This window comes from Falco naumanni, chromosome 4 (assembly GCF_017639655.2).
Source record: "Falco naumanni isolate bFalNau1 chromosome 4, bFalNau1.pat, whole genome shotgun sequence".
In the NCBI taxonomy this organism is placed as follows: domain Eukaryota; kingdom Metazoa; phylum Chordata; class Aves; order Falconiformes; family Falconidae; genus Falco; species Falco naumanni.
This window is the reverse complement of record NC_054057.1, coordinates 66,308,025-66,328,826: the sequence shown is the minus strand read 5'-3', so window position 1 is coordinate 66,328,826 and position 20,802 is coordinate 66,308,025. Positions and strand designations below refer to the sequence as shown.

General features: G+C 65.1%; 3 protein-coding genes across 7 annotated transcripts; 1 reads left to right on the top strand and 2 right to left on the bottom strand.

Moving 5' to 3' along the window:
- Positions 1–54: 54 nt before the first annotated feature.
- MRPL54 (mitochondrial ribosomal protein L54) lies at positions 55–1,270 on the bottom strand. Its single transcript, XM_040590623.1, has 3 exons — positions 1,163–1,270; positions 580–733; positions 55–297 (listed from the first exon to the last, which is right to left on the bottom strand). The coding sequence occupies exons 1-3, from the start codon at positions 1,233–1,235 to the stop codon at positions 165–167; spliced, it is 360 nt and encodes a 119-aa protein (XP_040446557.1). The 5' UTR covers positions 1,236–1,270; the 3' UTR covers positions 55–164.
- Positions 1,271–1,316: 46 nt separating this feature from the next.
- APBA3 (amyloid beta precursor protein binding family A member 3) lies at positions 1,317–8,299 on the top strand. Its single transcript, XM_040590554.1, has 10 exons — positions 1,317–2,539; positions 2,915–2,954; positions 3,415–3,560; positions 3,720–3,806; positions 4,379–4,537; positions 4,895–5,074; positions 5,282–5,494; positions 6,108–6,227; positions 7,013–7,153; positions 7,297–8,299. Exons 1-10 carry the CDS (start codon positions 1,445–1,447, stop codon positions 7,366–7,368), a joined length of 2,253 nt encoding a protein of 750 aa, XP_040446488.1. The 5' UTR covers positions 1,317–1,444; the 3' UTR covers positions 7,369–8,299.
- Positions 8,300–8,485: 186 nt separating this feature from the next.
- Positions 8,486–20,062, bottom strand: TJP3 (tight junction protein 3). Of its 5 annotated transcripts, none has more exons than XM_040590549.1 (21): positions 19,500–20,062; positions 18,952–19,051; positions 16,021–16,209; positions 15,824–15,948; positions 15,504–15,606; positions 14,871–15,321; positions 14,459–14,562; positions 13,280–13,442; positions 13,104–13,194; positions 12,831–12,895; positions 12,577–12,655; positions 12,277–12,433; positions 11,769–11,877; positions 11,100–11,319; positions 10,567–10,763; positions 10,292–10,387; positions 9,953–10,023; positions 9,553–9,864; positions 9,207–9,455; positions 8,934–8,995; positions 8,486–8,812 (listed from the first exon to the last, which is right to left on the bottom strand). In XM_040590549.1, exons 1-21 carry the CDS (start codon positions 19,730–19,732, stop codon positions 8,713–8,715), a joined length of 3,276 nt encoding a protein of 1,091 aa, XP_040446483.1. In that variant the 5' UTR covers positions 19,733–20,062; the 3' UTR covers positions 8,486–8,712. The 5 variants fall into 5 exon arrangements, with proteins under 5 accessions (XP_040446483.1, XP_040446485.1, XP_040446484.1 ...); XM_040590551.1 differs by having other exon boundaries at positions 9,207–9,431; XM_040590550.1 differs by having other exon boundaries at positions 12,277–12,427.
- Positions 20,063–20,802: the final 740 nt, after the last annotated feature.

The following is a 20,802-nucleotide window of genomic DNA, read 5'->3' as shown; positions in this document are numbered from 1 at the left end:
CAGGCCCATGGCATGAGGGGCCCTGGGCGTTTGCCACAGCCGCCGTAACAGGTGTCAGCCTCAGGGCTTTATTGTTTGTTTACAACAATAAAAAGACACTGGAAGTGGGAGCTGGTCCCACTCTGGCACACAGGGTGGCACCTGTGCCCCAAGTTCTGCCACATTTACAGCTTCTTGCCCTTCTTCAGCCTGTTGCGCTGCCATGTGTTGTACTTCCGCAGGCGCCTCCAATACTCGATGGAGTCGGGATCCAGCTCCTCCAGCTTCTTGGGGGGCCCGAGGTGGATCTTGAAGAGCCTGGAAGCAAAGGCAGAGGATGTGAGGCTGCGGCCGGGAGGGCAAAGGGACCAGCGCAGGCCAGAGCGACGGCAGCGCGCGGCCAGGACACGCAGATCCCTCACCCACATCCACAGCGAGGCCCAGCCGGCCCCCCCGCCCCTTGGGGAGGGTCTCTGGGCTGCAGGGCGGCAGTCCCCCCCCCTCCCCAAACAGCTCCACATCCCTCCTACACTCGCCTGTGCCTCGGGGATGGCAGCGCCGTGGGGCCAGGCGCCCCAGGGCCTGTGGGGCAGCACCTACCAGTCGGGGTACTCCGAGTCCGGCTTCAGGGCCACCTCGGGGCCCTCCTTGAAGTAGTTGACGCCCATGGCATGGGTGGCGAGCATGGTGGGGTCCGTGCACACCTCCGGCCCCTTCAGCGCCTCCTTCGGCGCCTGCTTGCCCTTGGCCTTCGCTGTGGGGGCAAGGGCACGGTCAGGGGGGGCTACAACGGGGGCGCCGAGCCCCGGGCCGGGGAGGGGGGTGCAGGGGGGGGAGGGGGAGCGGCGAGGGGGGCTGGGGGGGGGCCGCAGGCAGGCCGGGGCTGGGGGCTGCAGGACTCGGGCACGGGGCAAGGGCCGGGCGTAGGGCAGTGGGCAGCGGCGGGGGCAGGGGGCACCGGGGCGGGGCAGGGGGCAATGGCGGGGACAGGGGGCACCGGGGCGGGGGCAGGGGGCACCGGCGGGGGCCGGGCCCGGAGGCTGGGGCAGTGGGCAGCGGCGGGGGCAGGGGGCACCGGGGCGGGGCAGGAGGCAGCGGCGGGGACAGGGGGCACCGGGGGGGGCAGGGGCACCGGCGGGGGGCAGCGGCGGGGGCCGGACCCGGGGGCGGGGGCGGGGCTCACCCGCCTTCTTGGCGTAGCCGCGGGCTGTGGCGGGCAGCGCCGCCGGCAGCCACTGCAGCAGGCGGGCGGCCATGCCGGGGTACCGCGGGGCACGCCGGGAGGGGCGGGGTTACGCCGGGCCGCGCATGCGCCGCGACGGCGCCCGGAAGCGGCGGCGGGACCGGCCCGGCCCCGGCCGGCGGCCCCGGCCCCCCCTGACTTCGAGCGGCGCTCGGTCGCCAGCGGGGGAGCTGGCGCCGGCACGAGTGGAGCCGGCCCCCGCTCCGCGCCCGGGAGGAGGCCATGGAGAGCCGCATGGATTTCCAGGCGGCTGCGGCTTCAGCCCCTGGTCTGGGCAGCGACGAGGCCCCGGAGCCGCCGGCCATGGACACGGAGGAGGGGCCGGCGGCGCGGCCCGGCGCCCCCGAGCTCCGCCGGGGTGCGAGACAGTCCCAGGAGCCCCCCTTCGCCCCCCCGCGGCCTGGCTGCGGCCCCGAGGCCCGGCGGCGGGGTGCAGGGCCCAGCCCGGGGCCTGCCGCAGCCTCGGACGGCGGGCGCGGCCGAGCGGCGCTTTGCCGGGACTCGGGAAGGGAGATGGAGGAGGCGGCCGCGGCACCGCAGGGCTCCGTCGGCTGGGAGCCCGGCGCCGGGAATACCCCTGAGGGCGTGGGCCACCCCCGGATCTCCAGCCGCGGCGACCCAGTGGGCATGGAGCTGGATGAGAACCCCGAGGCCAGTGCCCGCCCGGGCAGGGCCGAGTGGGCCAAGGGCGCGGAGGCTGATCCCGCGGAGATGCAGGGCCTGCTGGCCCAGCTGGAGACCCTCGACCCCAACCTCAGCGACCACTCGCCCCCCTCGGAGCGGGGCCTGCTGCCCTCCCCAGGCGCGGGCCCGGCCCCTCCAGCAGGCGAGCAGCCCCGGCGCGGTGACGGCGAGTGCCAGGGCAAGTGCCGGCCTTGCCCGCTGCACGTGGCCATGGGCCGAGGCCTGGCAACGCGGCCCTGCTGTGCCCAGCACTCGGCCTGCTCCCGGCCTTGCCACGGGCTGCTCTTCGCCGAGGCCGACCGAGAGGACTTGCTGAGCCTGTTGTGCTATGAGGGGGGGCTGCCTGAGGCCGGCCCTGAGACTCCCTTGGCCCGCTCCGATATCCTGGCTGGGACCAACCTGGAGATGCTGCAGGCTCAAGAGGAGCCGGCTGCTGTGGAGAAGCCTGAAGGGCTGGAGAGGCCAGAGAGCTCGAAGGAAGGAACTTCCGGCAGCTGGTATTATGGAGAAGTGCACTGCGAGGTCGACTCTGCCCGTGAGGGCAATCAGGACAGTTCCCCGGAGCCAGCCTGGGTGGCCCTGCCTCCCACTCTGGCCCTGGAGCCAGAGCAGCCACCCCAGGGCAGCATGACCGTGAGTGCACCCCCTTGGCTCTGCTCCCTCGTGGGGTTTTGGGTGGGGACAGGGGGAAGCCAGAGACTTCTTTTCCTCGGGTCTTACAGGTCCTCATGTTGCTGGGGTGCCCGGACAAGACCCTCGGTACTGGCTTTGGCCCCTGCTGCCCTGAGTGGGGAGGGGGGCATTTGCATGGCTGGCTGATCTGTGCGTGCCCCGGGGAAGAGGCTGGCGGGTCTGAACAGCCCCAGGGCCCTGTGCGCCCAACCCCAGCCTCCGGGACACTGTGCCCTCGCTGGCCTGGTGCTCCAGGGGCAGCCAGGCTATGGAGCAGGCCTGCTGAATCCCTGGGATCCCAATCAGTGCCTCACCCGCTCTCTTGTTGCTTTGCAGAACAGGAAATCCCTATCTTCCTGCTCGACCTTCAAAGAGGGTGAGTTGCTTCTGTGCTCAAGCAGCCAGAGCATCCAGGAGGCCTGACCTACAGCCTCCTGCTCTGACCCCGAATGTGGGGTGACCAGGGGTCCCAGCCGGGGAGGGGAGCACGTGGCTCTGTGCCCGTGCAGGGTGGGAACGTGGCTGCAGACTCCGGGTGGCTCACTCGATCCCACCTTGCCCTTCGCTGAGCAAATGGGGGAGCTTCAGAGACCGGGGATGGGGGTGTTTGCTCAGGCTTGGGGAGGGACAAAGAGGGATGCCAGGGTGTGCTCAAGGGAAGGGAGAAGCAGCCCTGGGGTCAGAGCTGGTCCCCCAGTGATGCCAGGAGTCTGTGTCTTAAGCGCTGAGCTGCTTTGCTGCGTGTGGGAATACAGCTAATGGGCAGTAGGAGTTGGTACCCCCGGTTTTCAGAGCTGGGGTGACCAGCCCCTGCTTAGTCCCTCCTGATGCCTCAGTTCCAGGCCCTTGTGACCCGGAGGATCTACTGGACGGTGTGATTTTTGGGGCAAAGTACCTGGGCTCCACACAGCTGGTCTCAGAGAGGAACCCCCCAACCAGCGTCCGCATGGCACAGGCCCAGGAGGCGGTGGACAGGATCAAGGTGCAGGAGGGTAGGGGGGCATGACTGCCACCAGCCTGGCCCCTCATGGGCATGGGGCAGCTCTCAGGCCGTGTCCAGGGGAACCTCCTGGCAGTGGGGCAGGGACCCAGAGGAGTCCTGGCAGCAGCCGTGAGCTTTCCTGGGTGCTTCGTTCTGCAGGCACCGGAGGGGGAGTCCCAGCCCATGACGGAGGTGGATCTGTTTGTCTCCACACAGAGGATCAAGGTGCTCACGGCTGACACACAGGTGAGCAGGGAACGGGAGCACCCGCGTGGCTTTGGGGCTGCTGAAACCGTCCTGTTTGGCCTTGGGGTCTCTGCACCCACGGCAGGCTGAGGATAGCCTACGGGCAAGGACACACATCTGGGAGGAGACACGTTACTCTGCAGCTATCCCACGCAGATGTGCTGCCGTGTCCCCTGGCTCCCTGCACGGCTGCTCGAGGCTTCTCAGGCAGACTGCCTCGTGGGAGCTGCTGGGTTCTGAGACCAGGCTCCAGGGAACCTAGACTTGAAATTGCTGTAGCTTTTTGCCTCAGAACTAGTTTCTGCTTTATAATAAGGGGAAAGAGCTGTCTTGTCCCCTGGCAGCACCCGGGGACACAGATGAGTCCTTGATTGAAGGAGCTGCTTGTACCTTTTAGCGTAGATGTGGTTTCTGCCCAGCACGTGCCAGGCATTTGAGCTGCATCTCAGCAGGGTGGTGGTTGAACCTAAAAGCTCCCTGCCTGTGGTGGTGCCTGGCTGGCTCACGGGCTGCCCAAAGGGTCCATCGGGCCAGGGGGAGCTGAATATCTCTCTTTGTGTCCCTCTTGCCAGGAGGCCATGATGGATCACTCCCTCCAGACCATCTCCTACATTGCTGACATCGGCTCCCTCGTGGTGCTCATGGCACGTCGGAAACTTCCTCGGCGGTCAGATGTAGCAGAGGAAAAGCGGCTCTACAAGATGATCTGCCATGTCTTCCACTCGGCTGATGTGAGGAGACACACGAGTCCCTTGGGAGGGCAGGGTGACATTGGGGTACTGGGCCCTATCCTGCTGTAATGACTGGGTGCTCTGGGTCTCTGTGCTGGGGGGTCCTGGTGAGCACAGAGGGGGAAGGAGCCCAGCTTGAGCACCTCTGCAACATAGAGGGGCCCAGCAAGAAAAGCAGGGAGGACTGGCACTGTAAAGGGGCCCATTCGGGCAGGCAAGAGGCTGGGGTGCCCTGGAGCTCCCGGGGCACAGTGCTTGTGCTGTGCACTGCAGGGTGCTAGCACCTGTTCGCTCCGTTTTGGCCATGAGACTGTTGGCCACGAGCCGTGGGCACAGACAGCCCCTCTCTTTCCGCAGGCCCAGATCATCGCTCAGGCCATCGGGCAGGCGTTTGGCGTGGCCTACCAGCGCTTCCTGGAGGCCAACAGCATTGACCCGAGCGAGCTGAGCCCTCGCCAGTACAGCCGTGCTCTCGAGGACCAGGAACAATACAATGCAGAGCTGACGCACTTCTCCCGGCAGGAGAACTGCAAGGATGTAAGAGCTGCTTTGAAGTGGTGGGGACAGCATGGGGTACCTGCTGGCACCTCTACGTCATCCCCTCCATGGCTCCCTGAGCAGCTGGGGTGCTCCCTACAAAACTGGGCCCCATTCCAGCTGGCTGTGAGCCCAGGACACCTGTGCTGGGCTGGGACACGTGCCCTGTGGCTGGTGACTGTGACCTATCTGTGCCTGCCCTCCCAGGTCTGCATCCGGAAGCAGAAGGGGGAGATCCTGGGCATTGCCATCGTGGAGTCAGGCTGGGGCTCCATCCTGCCCACAGTGGTCATTGCCAACCTGATGCACGGGGGCCCCGCGGAGAAGTCGGGCGAGCTGAGCATCGGAGACCGCCTCATGTCTGTCAACGGGATGAGCCTGGTGGGGCTGCCCCTCACCACCTGCCAGAGCATCATCCGGGTGAGCCGGGGCTGCGCGCAGGCTGCCTCCTGCCTCCAGCCTGGCGAGCGAGAGCCCTGGCAGAGATGGGGACTGGCCTGAATGCGTCCAGGAGTGTCTGTAATACTGGGGTACCCCCTGATGCTCCTGGCTCGTGTGCAGATGAGTGATAGGAGGCCGTAGGGGAAGAGGGGACAGGAGTCTGGGGGCCTACACCTATCTGGTGGGCTGCGACAGTCCCTGCTGTGAGTGCTTGGGAGGAGGGGATGTGACAAGGCAGGGACAAAGCTGGGGAGCTAAACTTGCTGTGGCGGGGTGCAGGCAGGACCCTGCCGGAGGAGGGGGTGGGTGAGGAGGCAGGCATCTGTCCTGGAGGGAACCTGTTGCATCTTCTACCTCCCAGGGCAGGAACGAGCTGAAAGCAAGGACACTGGCCTCAGGGGCAGAGTGGGGCGTCTTGAACTGGATTTATAAGTTGTTCTCCCCGAATTTGAACATGGCAGTATCTCTGTTGTGCTTCAGTTTCCCCATTGAAAACAGGTTGCTAATCCTCAGCCCTCCCGTGAGCAATGTGGCTGCATCGCCCCTCTCAACCATGCCAAATGGTCTGACAGAGCCCCCTCCCATCTTCCAGGAGCTGAAGCACCAGACAGAGGTTGTGCTGAACATCGTGCACTGTCCCCCTGTCACCACGGCTGTCATCCGGCGCCCTGACTCCAAGTATCAGCTGGGCTTCTGTGTTGAGAACGGCGTGGTGAGTGCTTGTGGGGGTGGGAGCAGAAGCCAGGCCAGGGTCAGCCGTGGGCTTCGGCCACCTGTCTGCCAGAGGGACACGCGGTTCGGGCTGCATCCGCATGGACGCGCACAGTTCCAGGGCTCCTTGTGCCTGCCGGGGCTGAGGTTTTACAGGGTGCTGCTGTGCCACGGCAAAAGGCTCTTTGTAGCTGTCCTGCAGCACCAGCAGTCAGACCTGTCTCACTGCTGCTCTTCAGCTATTTGCTTTCGAGGTGGTGGTTTCTTCCTGGCTTTCCTGCTGTGACCTTAGTGATGCTTGTTGCTGTCCCCAGCACCCTAAGCACTCTCTGCTCTGGGCTGCACAGTGGCTGTGTTGGAAAGGCAGAGAGGGGCATTTCCAGGACCAGTGGGGGTTGATGGGGTGGGTGGACGGTGGAGGGGGTGGCACGGTTGCATTGTACAGTGTCTGATGCTCCCAAATGCATTGGAGCTGTGGTTACTGCAGGAGCTGGTGCCCAGATGAGGAGCTCTGGCTCTGCAGCCCAGGCTTGAGGAGAGCATGAGGGCTTGATGGGGGGCTGGGGGGAGCTGAGCTCCCTGGCTGCCCTACGGCTCAGCACGGCGCGCTGGTGGCAGCAAAGCAAAAGCACATCCCTGCCCTCACTGCACAGCCATGGGCTGGAGGAGGCAGCGCCCAAGTCTAGAGTTCTTGCTGGGAGCCTGCACGGATGAGAGGGTTTGAGGTGGTTGCTAGGCATGGCTGTGGGCACAGCTCTGCTCTTACCAACGCGCTCTGCTCCCCAGATCTGCAGCCTGATGCGTGGGGGCATTGCTGAGAGAGGTGGCATCCGCGTGGGGCACCGCATCATCGAGATCAACGGGCAGAGCGTGGTGGCAACGCCCCATGAGAAGATCATCCAGATCCTCACACAGGCGGTCAGTGAGGTGAGCCAGGCCTGAGCTGGGTGACAGCCAGGGCCCCCGTGCTGCAGGGCAGCTGCACATGGAGCTGGCTGGGCTCAGTTTTGCACCAGCACCCTCCAGCCTGGGCTTTGGCATCTCCCAGCTGACCTTGGGTCTCTGCCTAGGTCCACATCAAGACGATGCCGGCCTCCACGTACCGCTTACTGACCGGGCAGGAGCAACCCCTCTTCCTCTGAGCCGCTGGCCATGCCCGGCTGTCGCCACACGTGCCTGGAGCCAGGCAGGAGCGAGCCCAGGGCCGTGAGGGCAGGACAGGCTCTGCCTCCTACACCAGCACCCTCATCGGAGCCCTCTGGTCCCCAGCAGGGCCTAATCCTGCACCTCTTTGGTTTTACTCAGGATGCAGTGGGAGATTCTGGGGGCCCCGATAACCAGCTAAGGCAGCGTCAGGGCCTGTGGTGCGTGGTTTGAGCACCTCCTCCCCCTGCCTTCCCCCCTCCCAGCCTCACAGTGCCTGCAGCGTGTGCCTGTCCCGCTGCTTCACAGAGCCCCTCTCCTTGGCCTGGTGCTGGCAGGAGAGGGAACACCATGCAAAAGGTCACCTCATTCAGTCACTACAGATAGTGCTTTTACACTCACCCACGGTGCCTTTCCTCCTGTGGGGATGGTGCTGAATCACAGGTGCGGGGCTCAGCTCGGCACTGACCCTGCATACCCGTGTGGGGGCACACGCCGGCACCCCCGAGGGAGACCTGGCGGCTCCCAGACTCAGCTTTAAGGGCAGCAGCACCCTTGGCTCCTGCTCCTCCCTGGCTTTGCTGGGGCCCATCGGGAATGCAAACGGACTCCCCGTTAGCCGTGGTACACCATGCTGGGAAACTACCTCTGCTTTTCTCTGGTGCTGCCCTTAACCGCTCTGCACGCACAGCCCAGCCTGCCAGGGCGCTGGCTCGCAGCCCTCGGGGCTGTCCCTCGGCGCAGAGAAAGGGAACACAGACACTGCTCAGTCCCGCATCCTGGGGAGCTTGGGGTCCTGAGCCCCAAGGACCAGCCCCCGGTGATGTGTCTTTTTGTGAGTGGGTCTCTGGACCCCTACAGCTGAGGCAGCACTGCCCTGACTTTGCCTGTGTGCTTGGTTGATAGAAAAATAAAAAAAGTTTTGGGGAATGTGGGAGGCTGTGTTTCAGGAGCCCGGGCTGGGCTGCAGCAGAGGGTCAGCACTGGTGCACGCACCCTGACCCCCACGCTGCAGGCAGGGTGGCCGGCCACGGAGGGGGCTGGGTCCCAGCAATGCCACCCTGCTGCCTGCGTTTCTCCTGCAGACGGCTACCCCGCACTCACAGAGATGGCGTGTCCCCATCAAAACATCCCTTTTATTCCAGCAGCAGCAGCCATAGCCAAAAGGGGGAAAGGAGGCACTTGGTGGTGAGGGGTACAGCAGGATTAGCCCCCAGCCCCCCAGCCTGGCTGTGGGGTGCTGTGGCACCACCTGGGCTGTCACATGGAGCTGGTGGCACAAAGCTGCAGCAGGGCTTGTCTAAAGGGTCTGGGTCCCAGTGGGACAGAAGCCAGGGGTGCCGCTACACATCTGTAGCTGGGCCCCACTCGTAGCCTTCATCCTGGTCTGAGTCATCCCTGGCCCGTGTGAACCTCTTCCTCACGGCATCGTGCTCGTATTCCCTGGGGGAGAAGAAGCTGCGGTGAGGCCTCTGCCACCGGGTCAGGATGGGGGCCATAGCTGGCACCTGTGGCTCTGCTGGCTGCGTTACCCCTTCCCCAGCTGGCCTGGTGCGCAGGGTACCTGATGCTGTCGTAACGCTGGCCCTGCTGCTGCTGCTGCTGCTGCTGCTGCTGCTTGGTCACCTGTGAAAGACCAGAGAGGTGGGGGCTCAGGCAGGGGCAGGATTTGTGCACCAGCCTGGGGCTGGGCATGGATGCGCAGCAGGACACTGCAGCAGCTGGAGGGGATGCGCTGCCTGTGCCACAGGGGCTAGGAATTATCCCCCACAGCCAGGCACTGCGCTGCTCCCCCTCTGCCCGCCCAGCCCCTCTTACCAGTGGGGGGGACACCCACCTGCTCCCTCAGATCATCGCTTGGGGACACCTGTGCTGGCTCGGAGGAGCGGGCCAGCCCGGGCTGGTCATAGGTGTCCTCTGCTTCACCGTCAGTGTAGGCACCTGCCTCGCCATCCGTGTCATCGTAGTCGCTGTTGGCTTGACTGTCACAGGTCAGGTAGCCTGAGGCTGCTGTGCTTGGCGGGTTCAGCAGGTCCAGACTGTCCTCCGGTGCCACATCTGCCTGCAACGTGGGGATGACAGAGACCTGCGACCCCCAGTGTGGGCGGGACGGGTGGTCCTGTCGCCTGCCTGGCTGCAGCCCCAGCAGGCTGAGCAGTGCCGCGGGAGCCCGTGCCCTGTACCTGCTCCACCGCTGTCCAAATGGGCTGGCTTTGCTGCGTCCTGATGATGTTCTTGATCGTCTCGTACCAGGTGTTGCCGCTGCCGCTGAGGCTGACTGTGGCAGTGAAGAGGTGGCTGCAATGCTTCTTCATCTTGTTGGCCTGGACGTAGAGGCGCCGGGAGCTTTTCCTGGAGTCAGGCGCCAGCCACTGGCGCATGGCCTTGATGCCCTGCCGGCTCTCTGGCTCGCAGAACACCACCACCGGGTAGTACTGCACGTAGTTGAGACGCTCTACAGCCGAAGGTGTGATGTCCAACAAGGCATGTTTGTCCTGGGGCAGGGCGCAGTCATCAGCCCCGCTGGGGACAGCAAGGCCACCCGCTAGGGACCACCCCGAGCACACCAGGACGGTCTCTCACCTTTTCTGCGATCTGCCGCACTGAATCCAACTTGATGACCTTGGATGATGCCCCGTCTCGAGGCACGCTCACTGCAGGACACAGAGACATGGCGTGAGAGAGGCTGGCAGAGATGTGGCATCTCCAGCAGCCCCAGGCTGGGTCTGGCTGTGCCCAGCCCTGGGCAGTGTCCCTCAAGGAAGGAGGGTGAACGCATCCGGGAAAGAGTTGGGGGTGTCACGGAGTGGGGGCAATAAGGCAGGATTGGGACAGAGCCCCGGATAAAGAGCTCCCACAGGTCCTGGACACTGAGGGTCCAGCTGCCGGGTGCAATTTCCCCACGGCGAGGGGGGCACTTACGGGCGATCTCAAACAGCTCGGGCAGCTCCGTGCTAAGCTTCTGCATGGCAATGTCTGCGATGGGGCCCAGGATCACCACCGGCCGCTTGAAGCTGGCTGTGGGGAAAAGACACCGGCTCAGGGAGGTTGGGGGCGAGGGCAGAGCTCACAGCACCCAGGTGCCCAGCCCCACACCTTCCAGGAGAGTGGAGCCCACCAGCACCTGCAGCGGGGCAGCCCTGTGCCAATGTCCCCTGGGTGGGTCTGGGCGATGGGGACGCAGCCCTGGTGCCCACCTTCCTTCAGGACTACCCTCTCATACGGCGGGTAGCAGCCCTGCTTCGTGAGGGCAGACAGGTCCTCCCGGCTCTTCCGCAGCATCTTCTTGGCTCCCCGCAGGCCCCGCAGCTTCCAAAACTCAGCCCGTGCCCCGGAGGGGTTGGCACCAGATGTGGCTTTCAGCACCGACTCCAGGCTGGCGATCTGCTCGGCTCTGGGAGGGGAAAGGGTTCCGGACATGGAGCCTCCAGATTTAACCCCCGTTTTGTCACTCCAGGCTCCGAGGAGCGGGGCAGAAGAAGCCAGTGTCCCTGCTCAGTGGCATGGCCGGATGAGGCTGTGGTAGCTTCTTCCCTCAGGACCTTGGACAACCAGAGCATCAACTGCCCCATCACCCCTAAGAAGGGATTTCACCAGCTCATGCTTCCTACCACTGCTCCACCAGCACTTGCCCTGCCTCTTACGGGGCCCACTGTCCACGTCCCCGTCTCACTGGGAAGCCACCCCCCAGCTCTGCTCACCTTGGAGCTATTCCTGGCTCCATCCCTACCTGCTCCGGTTGGGGATGATGCCCTTGTCCTGCTCCTGCAGGTCCCTGCCCATGCGCACAGCCAGCCAGCTCCCCAGCCTGCCCCGGTACATGGTGTCCAGCACGTGGAAGACGTCCCCACGGACGAAGCTGAGCCCTGACGGTGTGTCCTTTTCAAAATCAAAGTGTGTCCGGATGTAGAACGAGTCACCCGTGTTGGACGAGATCACCTTCCTGTAAACTGGAGCCCAGGGTGAGAGGGACCATCATGGGAAAAGCTATCTGACAAGGAAGATGCTGGAGAGATTTGGGAAGGAGCTACACTGGCCGGGAGCCTCCACAAGTAGCCTTTGCTGCTAAGGAGGGTGCTGGGGACACCTTTTCCTCCCATGGCGCTCTCAGCCACGCTGGCAACAGCAGGATCTGACCCCCCAGCACATACTGGCCTTTCCAGGCTGAGCCACGGTGCAGAAAGCCCCCGTGCTCCAGGATACCGAGACACAAAAGGGGTTGGGATCATCTGGTTCCCTCCCATCACCTCTCTGGAGGAGGACGGGAGGGCTGTGGGGAAGAAGGACCACCCTGCAGGGGCAGAAAAGGCCATGGCAAGTCTAGTGGCTCTGATGCTCGCTCAGAAGAGACAAAGGATGGGAGAGGCACAAGCCCAGGATGAGTCTGGTCATCACTCACTGTCCTGCTTGCTCTGGGTCCACAGCGTGATGTCCTCACCGGGTGGCAGGCTCATGAGATACTCCACAGCCTCCTCACGGGTCAGGTTCTGGAAACTGGTGTTGTTTACCTGCCGCAGAAAAGCGCTTAGACATGGCCTTGCCAGCAGGACGGAGGGCACAGATACCGGTGGGGGGACTGCAGGGGCAGCAGTGCCCAGGGCAGGCTGGCAGCCAGAACCAGTTCCTGTCACCCACGTGCTTGCCAAAACCCCTAGTAACCCTGGGGAGGGCCACTGGGCCAGCTGAGGGGGTGCCCTGACTCTGCTTTAGCATGGTGCCAGAGAGGGGGTCACCCCCTTGGGCAGCACCCGCAGAGCCAGCCCGATGGGTACGGGCCATGGGCAGCAGCACCGACCCAAGATGACGCCCAGCAGCAGAAATCCAGACCCCAGGGAGGTATCAGACGCAGGAAGGATGGGACCAGTCTGGGTGCAGCAGCATTTAGAGCCATTCGCAGCCCTGGGTACCTGCAGGATTTGATCCCCTTCCTGGATGCCCTGGCTGTCGGCTGGGCTCCCCTCCTGCACGCTGGACACAAAGATGCCCACGTCGTTCCCCCCCGCCAGCCGTAGCCCAACGCTCTTGGCCTTCACAAAGTGCACGACCCTGGAGTCAGCGCTGTACCTGCCACGGGGGAAGCCACGGTCAGCCCCGTGGTGACGTGCTGAGGACAGCACAAGGGGATCACTGACCCTGTGACCCCCACCCTGCACCAGAGCAGCTCCCCATCTCCCCCATCTGCTCCCCACCGCCTCTCACAGACGCACCCATCCTTGCGGGCAGCTCGGGCAGCGGGGCTGGTGTGGGGAGCGTGGCTGCCATCCCCCTCCACAGCTTCCAGCAGGTCTGCAGGAAAGGAGAGCTGGTCCCGGAGGCGGCGGTGACTGCGCCGCTGCCGGGGCAGCTGAGGCACGGGGAGACCTGGCGTGGCTCTGCCAGGGGGGTTGGACAGCAGAGACATGCAGGAGCCCAGAGCCCCTCGGTGCCCTGAGCTCCCCCAGCCTGCTCTGAGCTCACTCACCAGGGTCCTGAGCGCTGTCAACGATCGTGTCGGCCACAGGGTCCCTGTTTGATCGTCTCCTCTCCCTGGAACAAAGTCGGGGCAGGATTTAGGCAGGCCCTGCGTGGGCACAGGCAGGCAGTGCCAGGTGGGCAGCGGGGACAGTGGAGCAGTCCCACACGCAGAGTGAACTGGCTCTGGGATGGAGGAGAGCCAGCCCCTCCAGAGAGGCAAAGCACACGCCGGGGATCTGATGGGGGAAAGAGGGGTTCGTGGGGGAAGAGCAGGGCTTACGGCGGGGAATTCATCGTGGCAGCAGCTGGGGGTCGCACAGAGGTCTCAGGGGATGGTGGGTGAGACAGTTCAGAGTCAATGTCAGAGATATCTGCACCAACAGGAAGACATTTTAGAGACCATCCAGTCCCTGTGCTGTGTATCTGGCCCCCAGCCCTGTCACCATGTCCCCTCACCATCCATCCGGGAGCTGTCGCTTTGGCTGTCTTCTATGTCAGGGATGTTGACCAGGAACTGCCGGTCGTCCCGAAGGATAAGCAAGGTCAGGGTCCCCTCTGTCTGCTCAATGAGCTGCTGCGTGTCAGCCAGGGACATGTCCTCACTGGCCACGCCATTGATCTGGAGGGGGCAGAGTGGGAGGCATCAGGGCGCTCGATCCTGGGAAAGTCACCCCCAGGACAGCCACCCCCACCCCCAGGACAGCCACCCCCAGGACAGCCCCGCTCAAATGGGATGCTCTGACCGCCACCTTCCCGGTCGCTCCCCAGCCCCTCCAGCCTGGCCTCAGCTCCCATTTTTCCCACACCACATCCCCATTCCTGGCTGTCTCCCAGTGGGACCTCATCCCGCACAGAGGAAACAAAATTAGTGAGGCTAATTAACTCCCACCTTTAGCTGCTGGGGAGCCCTGCATGGGGGCAGGAGCCGCAGAGACCTGCTCAGATGCCTGAAGCTCAGTTTTACTTTGACCTTGGCCCGTGCTGTCCTTCCATGCACTGGGCCGGTGCCAGGGATCAGGCCCCAAGCGGATCGTAGGGCTGTGATGTCCCCAGGGTGCAGCAGCTTTTCCCACCGAATTGCTGGGATGAAATCCCTCCCATTTGCCCCAGAGTCACTTTGGCTCCAGTTCCCAGCAGCCACAGGTCCGCCTGACCCATGTGTGCAAACGAAGAGTCCCCCTCCCTCTATTTCCTCCTCCCCAAACGCTTGAAATATCATTTCATCCAAACACCCGAGCTCCTCAGGCCGACTGCTGCCCCGATGGGGACACGCTCACACGGGAGGGGACCACATGCTGCGGGGACAGTGGAGCAGACGTGATCCCGCTGTGGCAGAGGGACAGGCCACCAGCCCTGGTTGAATGCCACAGGGCTGCCTCGACCAGCCAGCCTCGGCATCGCAGGGAGCTGGCACCCCCGAGCCCGCGCGGGGTCCCCGGGGAAGGCTGGGAGCCGGGGCAGGGTTGCGGGCACCAGGCAGAGCTGCCTCCAGCACAGCTCTCAGCCTTCACAGGCAGCTGAGAGAAGCACGCTCTTGGCTCGTCCCCTGTGGTGACGCTAGCCAGGGGACAAGCCACCCGAAGAGGGGGAGATGAGATCCCCAGCAAGTGCTGTGCGCCCCGTGGGTGCCCGTACCTTCAGGATGAGGTCTCCCTCCTGCAAGGAGCTGCCCTTCGCTGCCAGTCCGCTCTCCACTATGTGCTTGATGAACAGCTGACTCCCCAGCTTCAGGCCATACTCTACACAGGAGAGAGCCCGTGACAGTACCAGAGCCAGGCAGATGCAGGATCCATTCAAGGTCCCCCCTCGCCACCACCTCCAGCAGTCCAGCCCAGCCCCCCGTGGGGCACTAGCGAGCCGCAAAACTGAGCTCTGCAACCCTGGGCTGAGGCTGGGTGGGTTTGGTGCACCCAGCACGGCACGCACTGCTCCCTCACCACATGCCAGACCCTGGCACCAACCCTGCCATCGCCTCCTCCCCAAGGGGGGCACACGGCCACAAATCAGGCGACAAGGCCCAGGGACAGAGGGAGCAGGATGGCCTCACCTTCACTCTGCTTCTGTTTCACCAAGACCGACGTGATGGGCTTTGTCGGCACATCCCGGCGCGGCAGCCGCTTGAAGCCTGACACCAGGGCCAGCCCGTTGGTGTCCCCTTTGTGGCCGAAGCTGTTGGTGGAGCGGTGCCGGCTGTAGCCCCTCTGACCCGAGCCACTGCCACTCTGCCTCCAGTGACTGCTGTCCTGGCTTCGCCTCCGGCTCCGGGACACCGGCTTGTGGTGGCGGCTGTCATCCTGGTAGTGGCCAGAGCTCCTCTCACTGGATGAGTCCCCATCGTAGCCCTGGCTGTGGTCCAGGTCATCCCGGGAGCGGTGCAGGGCTGGATCTGCAGCATGTGACCCATAGTCCTCATCTGAGTCATAGTGTCGGGGGGCAGTGGGGGAGCTGGGGCTGCTCTTGCTCACAGGGAGGTGGACTTTCTTTGGTCTTTTCAGTGTCTACAGATGGAAAGTGAGAAAGAAAGGGTGGTGGGTGCAGCCACCTCTGCCAGGAGATGTTTCTACATTGATTTCCAAGCCCTGAATGGGAAACCCAGGGTGTGTGGGAGCTGGGATGGGGACAAGCACGGTGTTGGCCCGTGCATGATGCTGGCCCTTGTCCTGCTGCAGGGCACACTCACGATGTTGGCAATCTTGCCGCAGGTTTTGAGTGTCTGGATGGCAAAGGAGGACAAGACGTTCTCCATGGAAAGGCCGTTCACCATCACGATGTGATCCTTCCTCCTGGGAGGGAAAATGCAGCTGTGGCTCTGCCCCAGGCACAGCCCTCAGCCAGGGAAGCTGGCAGGGTGGCAAGGGCACCCGTTGCCCCAGGGGACCCCATCCCAGGTGGGCAGCATGGCAGCGGTGCTGGCCCTGTCCCAGTAGGAGTGATTTGCTGCCCTGCCCGTCTCTGCCAGCAGCAGGTACCCCCTGTGTCCCCATGTCCCCACACACTCACTGGAGCCGGCCCACTGCTGGTCCCCCGGACACCACATCTGAAACAATCACTGCTGTCTCCCCAGTTGTCTTGTTGGGACGGTCCCGGCCTCCAGAGACAGCGAAGCCAAAGCCCCGTTGAGGATCCTAGCGGGGACAGGCAGAGGGGGTCAGGCAGAGCCGGCCCCACAGACCCCGTCCCCTCCCATGCGTGCGCACCTTGCTCAGTGTCACCGTGTGCTGCTCCCAGATCAACATCTCCTCCATGGCGGCCACCCGCCAGCGCAAGCGAGGGAGGGTGACCGCAGCGGCCAGCCAGCGCAGCAGACCCTGCCTGGCAGCCAGGGGCACGGACCGGCTCCGGGTCCTCTTTGCAGCCACCGGCCCCTTCCTCAATCCCGCTTTGGCCTGCAACGAAGAGCAGAAGCAAAGCTGAGCCGCGGGCACCAGGGACAACAAGGGTGCAGGGCACAGAGCCCCCGCCGTGCCCAGGCACCCACCGGGGCACCAGGACTTGCAGCTGTGTTGTCCCTGCCTAACCCCGTGTGAGAGCTCCGGCACCCAGAGCTGCCTCCATGCAGCGTGAAATCACCCCCTCGAGACGTCCATCTCCGTGCCCTCGGATGTGTGTCCACAGAAGGGGAGGTTTTACGCAGGGCAAGCAGGTCAGGAATTATCTCCATAGCTGGGACCACTTGTCCATGCCATCCTTATGGTCCCCCTCCTCTCCCTCCTCCCAGGAGCTGGCAGACCCCAGGGTGCTGCTTTGGACAGTGCTTCAGTGCCCTCCCGCCTGCCTGCTCTGGGCTGCGGCGTGACAGCGGAGCCAGCAGCTCTGCCAACCGCTTTGGGAGCTCCAGTGCCCCAGCTTTACCCTTTGGTTTCCCTGGGTCTTCCCCAAATCCGTTTTCCACCCAGGATGGATAAGCCTGACTGACAGGATGATGGGATGATGGCCTGTCTGGGCTGAAATGCCTGGGATGGGCTTGGGGATCCCCTCCACCAGCTCCTGGCTCCCTGGAGGAAACATCCGCATGAACCCGGAGAGATGTGGGATCCCTGCGTGGGGCAGGGGGAAGCAGACCCAGAGCCTCCTGTGACTTGCCACAGGGTGGGATGGGAAGGAGCCGGTTTGATCAGGGACTCAAAGGATCCAGGCTTATCCGTGCCACTGCACATGCCAAGGAAACCCTGGTGAGACCCTGGTGAGACCATGAAGTGATTCTCCAGTGCAATGGGGATGGGAAAGCCAACATCCCAGCATGATGCCACCACCACCACCACCAGGTCCTCACCCTCCAACCAGTACAGGGACTGGAGAGGACACATCCACACACCCGTCTCCTGCCCATGCCAGCCCAGAGCCCAAAGCTAAGGCCGGCGGTGGGCAACCAGCCCTGGGGCAAACGCCGCAGCTCAGCCCCAGCATGGGGGCTTTCCGTGCCCAGCCCCCAGCCAGAGCTGCACTGAAGCAGCCCCCGAGATGAGACCCAGCCCCGGCAGCCCCAGGGAGGGTCTGGCAGCCCTGGGGAGGGTCGGTGTAATCATTCACCCGGGCCTCAGAAACAGGCCCCGCCGGCGAGCGGGGAGGGCAGAGTCCGGGTTTCCACTCTGCGTCACGAGCTGCCGAAACCAGCCCGAGCACCTACTCACCACCCGCAGGGACACCTGTGCCCCGGGGGGGAGCTGGGGCTGACCATGGCACCCAGGGTCCTGTCCCAGTGCATGTAATACCGGCAATAAACAGGAGACCCCCGCACGGCGGTGGGGTGGTTTCCTGCCACATCAGTGAGCTGAACTGGCGCGGCCCGTCTCAGCCATGTCACCAGTGTCGGCTGGTCAGTGCTTATGGGCTCCCTGGATGCCCAGGGGTGACACGGCGTGAGCCACAGCTCCAAGGGACCCTGACTGTGGGGCAGCCAGAGCATCCCTGTCCCTGGGGTGGCAACTCATTCACTGTGCCAGAGCGGATCCCGCTACCACCCAACACAGCCTCTCACTGTCCCCAGCCAGCTCCCACTGTTGTCCCATCACTGGGGTGGCACAAATCAGCCACAAACCCACATCCCGCTGGCCTGTGGCTCTCTGCGGGCGGTGGCAGTCTGGAGCAGAGGGGACAGCGTGGGGACAGCAGCAGCTCCCATCTCACCAGCCAGCAATGGCAGCGCCCACAGTGCCACCAAGCCCCAGCCCTGCCCCTGATCTCCAGCCGGGAACCTGGCGTAGGGCCTGTCCCGAGGCAAAGGCCAAGGCTGGCAGCCGGAGGAGCCGGCTCGGCCGGTTTCTGACAGAAACCAGCCCGCACCCGAAATGGCCCCACCGGGAGCGGCAGTATCTGGGCAGAGCTGACCACAGCCCAGACCGATGCGCCCAGCACTGGCTGCACTGGGAGCCCCACACACCCCACTCTGCCCCACACGCACCCCGTGGCCGGCATCTCCCAGGGCTTTTAATGGCAAACGAAGCCCCGGCTGTGCCGGGGCAGCTCACCCCAGTGCGAGGGCCCCGATGCGGGGCTGTGCCTGGCCCTGGGTGACACCACTGGCGATGCCCACCGTGGAGACAGCAACGGGTGGGCAAGTTATTTATTGGAAAGCAACGCACCCTGCCCACCCCAGCCTTGCCCCAAGCCATCCCCACCACCCACAGCCTGCTTCCCAACCGCCCTGCTGAGAGGGGTCCTCAATCCAGGACCCTGTAGCCTTCCTGGGATCTGTGGGGTCCCTGGTCTCAGCCAGTGCTGCAAAACCGCTCGTACCTTGCCTGGTCCTGGCCATGCAGGACCAAGGTCCTGGATCTCCCCAGCAGCTCCTCTAACCCATCCCCACCCACACCGTGATCGGCTGATCCTGACCTCATGCCCTGGGAAAAGGGTCTCTGGAAGGTCTGACCACAGCTGGGGTGTAAATCAGTAGGATGGAAGCCCATCTTCCAGCCCTCCGTGCAAGGAGCTGTGACAGCAGGATCCCTGGATTCCCCCGGGAATATCTCCCTGCTATTGGAGCACGACTCCAGGAGGGTTACCAGGTCCTGGAGCCACCCAGAGAGGGACAAGGCATGGCCGGTTCCCCAGGTGAAAGCACGGCTGGGTTTGGGTGCCCAGCTGGGAAGCGGGGCAGCAGATCCGGGGGGACAGGGTTAGGCACTCACCGAGCCTCGGATCCGACCAGGAAGGAGCTGAGCTCCAGGGCTGGTGGCAGCGGTGTCACTCCAGGGTGCCTGGTGTAACCCTTTGTGGGCCAGACGCTGCCTGCAGAAGGGAAGCAGGAGGAAGGGGGTCCCGGGGCAGCTTCCCACGCACAGCAGGAGCCACGGGGGGCTGCCCCGTTGTCCTCCACGGTGCTGGTGGCTCAGCTGCATCCACTTGCCCCCCACCCCAGCCCTGCACACGGACAGGCTCCCAGGATGCTGGTGATGGCAGTGCCTGGGGATGGGGCTCTTCCCCCCAAGCCTGGCCTTCTCCAAGGAGGTGGCGGGGCTCTGTGCCCACCCGCGCTGCCCCGGACCCCCAGACCTGCCCAGCAGCCCTGCTTGGGAGTCCCTGGAGGGGACCAAATGGATTCACCCGATGCCCCATGAGGGGACAGGGGTGGTGGCCAGTCTGGGGCTCCCGGTCCTAGCGGGGTCCAGGGGAAAAGGTGACCCTGCTGACGGCTGCTATCCCCTTTCCTCCCCTTCCCCTTTCCTCTGCCCCCCACCTGAGGACCGGCCCCACGTCACTCCTCTTTCTGCGGGGTGGCTTTCCTGCAGTGACAGAAATCAGGTCCACGCCTCGGCTCTCCCTCCAGGCTGCTGCTTCCAGCCGGGGTCGGTAACGCTGCCGCAGCAGGTCACAGCGCCGCGGTGGGGCATCGCGGGGGGCCCAGCTCCTCCTGAAGCCCCCGGCCACCAGCCGCCACCGCGGAGCCACCAGCCGCCACCGCGGAGCCATCCAGCCGAGCGGCGTCAGGCAGCTCCTTCTCCCCGCAGCCCCCCGCCAGCCCCGAGGGAGGGCACAGCCCGTCCTGCCCCGGCGGCTGCCGCTCCCCGGGCCCAGCCGCAGCCTCGGCCACCAGCTGCCCTCCCGGAGCGCCCGGGCCCCGGCACGGCGCCGCCGCCGAGCAGCCTCACAGGGGCCACCGGCACCTTCCCGGGCTGCACCGAGGGCTGGGCGCTAACGCCGGGCTGGCGCCCCGCCGGGGCTGACCCTGCCACCTTTGTCCCCCCGGGGCCACGAAGGGGCCAGCCTGGGAGAACCGGTGGGGCCGGCCGGGGCTGACCCGCACCCCGAGGCCACCCCGAGCCGGTGCCACTAGATGGTGCCACGGGCCGGGCTGACCGCGGGGCCGGGAGCGGCCGGGCCCCGGCCCGGGGTGAGGAGTGGCGGCGGTGGCGCCGAGCCGGCTCGGGGCATCTCGGACGGAGCGTGCCCGGTGACCGGTGGCGGGGCAGGCATGGCCCGGCGCTTTTCGCCGTTCCTGGGGGGCCCCACCGAGGGGGAGGGTGGGGAGGCCGCAACCGGTACCGGGAGGGCCCAGAAAGGGGGGCACCGGGGGCCGCACAGGGCCGCGCCAGGGGCGATCGGGCCCGGCCCCCGCGGTGCCGGGGTTCGGGAGCGGCCCAGCCCCTCACACCTGCCCGCCCCCGGGCCCGCCCCCGCTGCCATGGCGACGGACAGGGCCTGGCCCCGCCGCGGCTCAATGGTGCCTCCCGCCCGCTAAAGAGGACGGCGGGGGGGGTGGTTTCTTCGCCGATCTATGGCGCGCCAGGCCCCAGCCCTCTCCCCGCGCCTCCCAGCCGGGTGCCGGTCCCAGTCCCGGTCCCACAGCCGGCGGACTATCACGACAGTCAGCCCACGTCGCGATTGATTCCGGCGGAAGAGGACGGCACTACTTCCGGTGCTGGCCGCCGACCCTTCCGCCCTGCGGTGCTGGGGCGTGTCTAGCCGCGGCACCTCCCGCGCTCTATGGTCCCCCCCGTTCCCAGTCTCCTCAGCGGCGGCGACCGGAGCCGGGAGCAGCG

What these genes read in the sequence shown, in the direction of transcription:
- MRPL54 (XM_040590623.1), bottom strand. Translation starts at nt 1,235, where the DNA reads ATGGCCGCCCGCCTGCTGCAGTGGCTGCCGGCGGCGCTGCCCGCCACA. An exon ending in CGGCTACGCCAAGAAGGCGG is followed by an intron (nt 734 to 1,162) that starts GTGAGCCCCGCC and finishes TTGCCCCCACAG; the next exon opens with CGAAGGCCAAGGGCAAGCAG. An exon ending in GACTCGGAGTACCCCGACTG is followed by an intron (nt 298 to 579) that starts GTAGGTGCTGCC and finishes CTTTGCTTCCAG; the next exon opens with GCTCTTCAAGATCCACCTCG.
- APBA3 (XM_040590554.1), top strand. Translation starts at nt 1,445, where the DNA reads ATGGAGAGCCGCATGGATTTCCAGGCGGCTGCGGCTTCAGCCCCTGGT. An exon ending in CTGCTCGACCTTCAAAGAGG is followed by an intron (nt 2,955 to 3,414) that starts GTGAGTTGCTTC and finishes CTGATGCCTCAG; the next exon opens with TTCCAGGCCCTTGTGACCCG. An exon ending in AGGCGGTGGACAGGATCAAG is followed by an intron (nt 3,561 to 3,719) that starts GTGCAGGAGGGT and finishes TTCGTTCTGCAG; the next exon opens with GCACCGGAGGGGGAGTCCCA.
- TJP3 (XM_040590549.1), bottom strand. Translation starts at nt 19,732, where the DNA reads ATGGCTCCGCGGTGGCGGCTGGTGGCTCCGCGGTGGCGGCTGGTGGCC. An exon ending in GCCACGATGAATTCCCCGCC is followed by an intron (nt 12,896 to 13,103) that starts GTAAGCCCTGCT and finishes ACTTTGTTCCAG; the next exon opens with GGAGAGGAGACGATCAAACA. An exon ending in CGAGCTGTTTGAGATCGCCC is followed by an intron (nt 10,024 to 10,291) that starts GTAAGTGCCCCC and finishes TGTGTCCTGCAG; the next exon opens with TGAGCGTGCCTCGAGACGGG.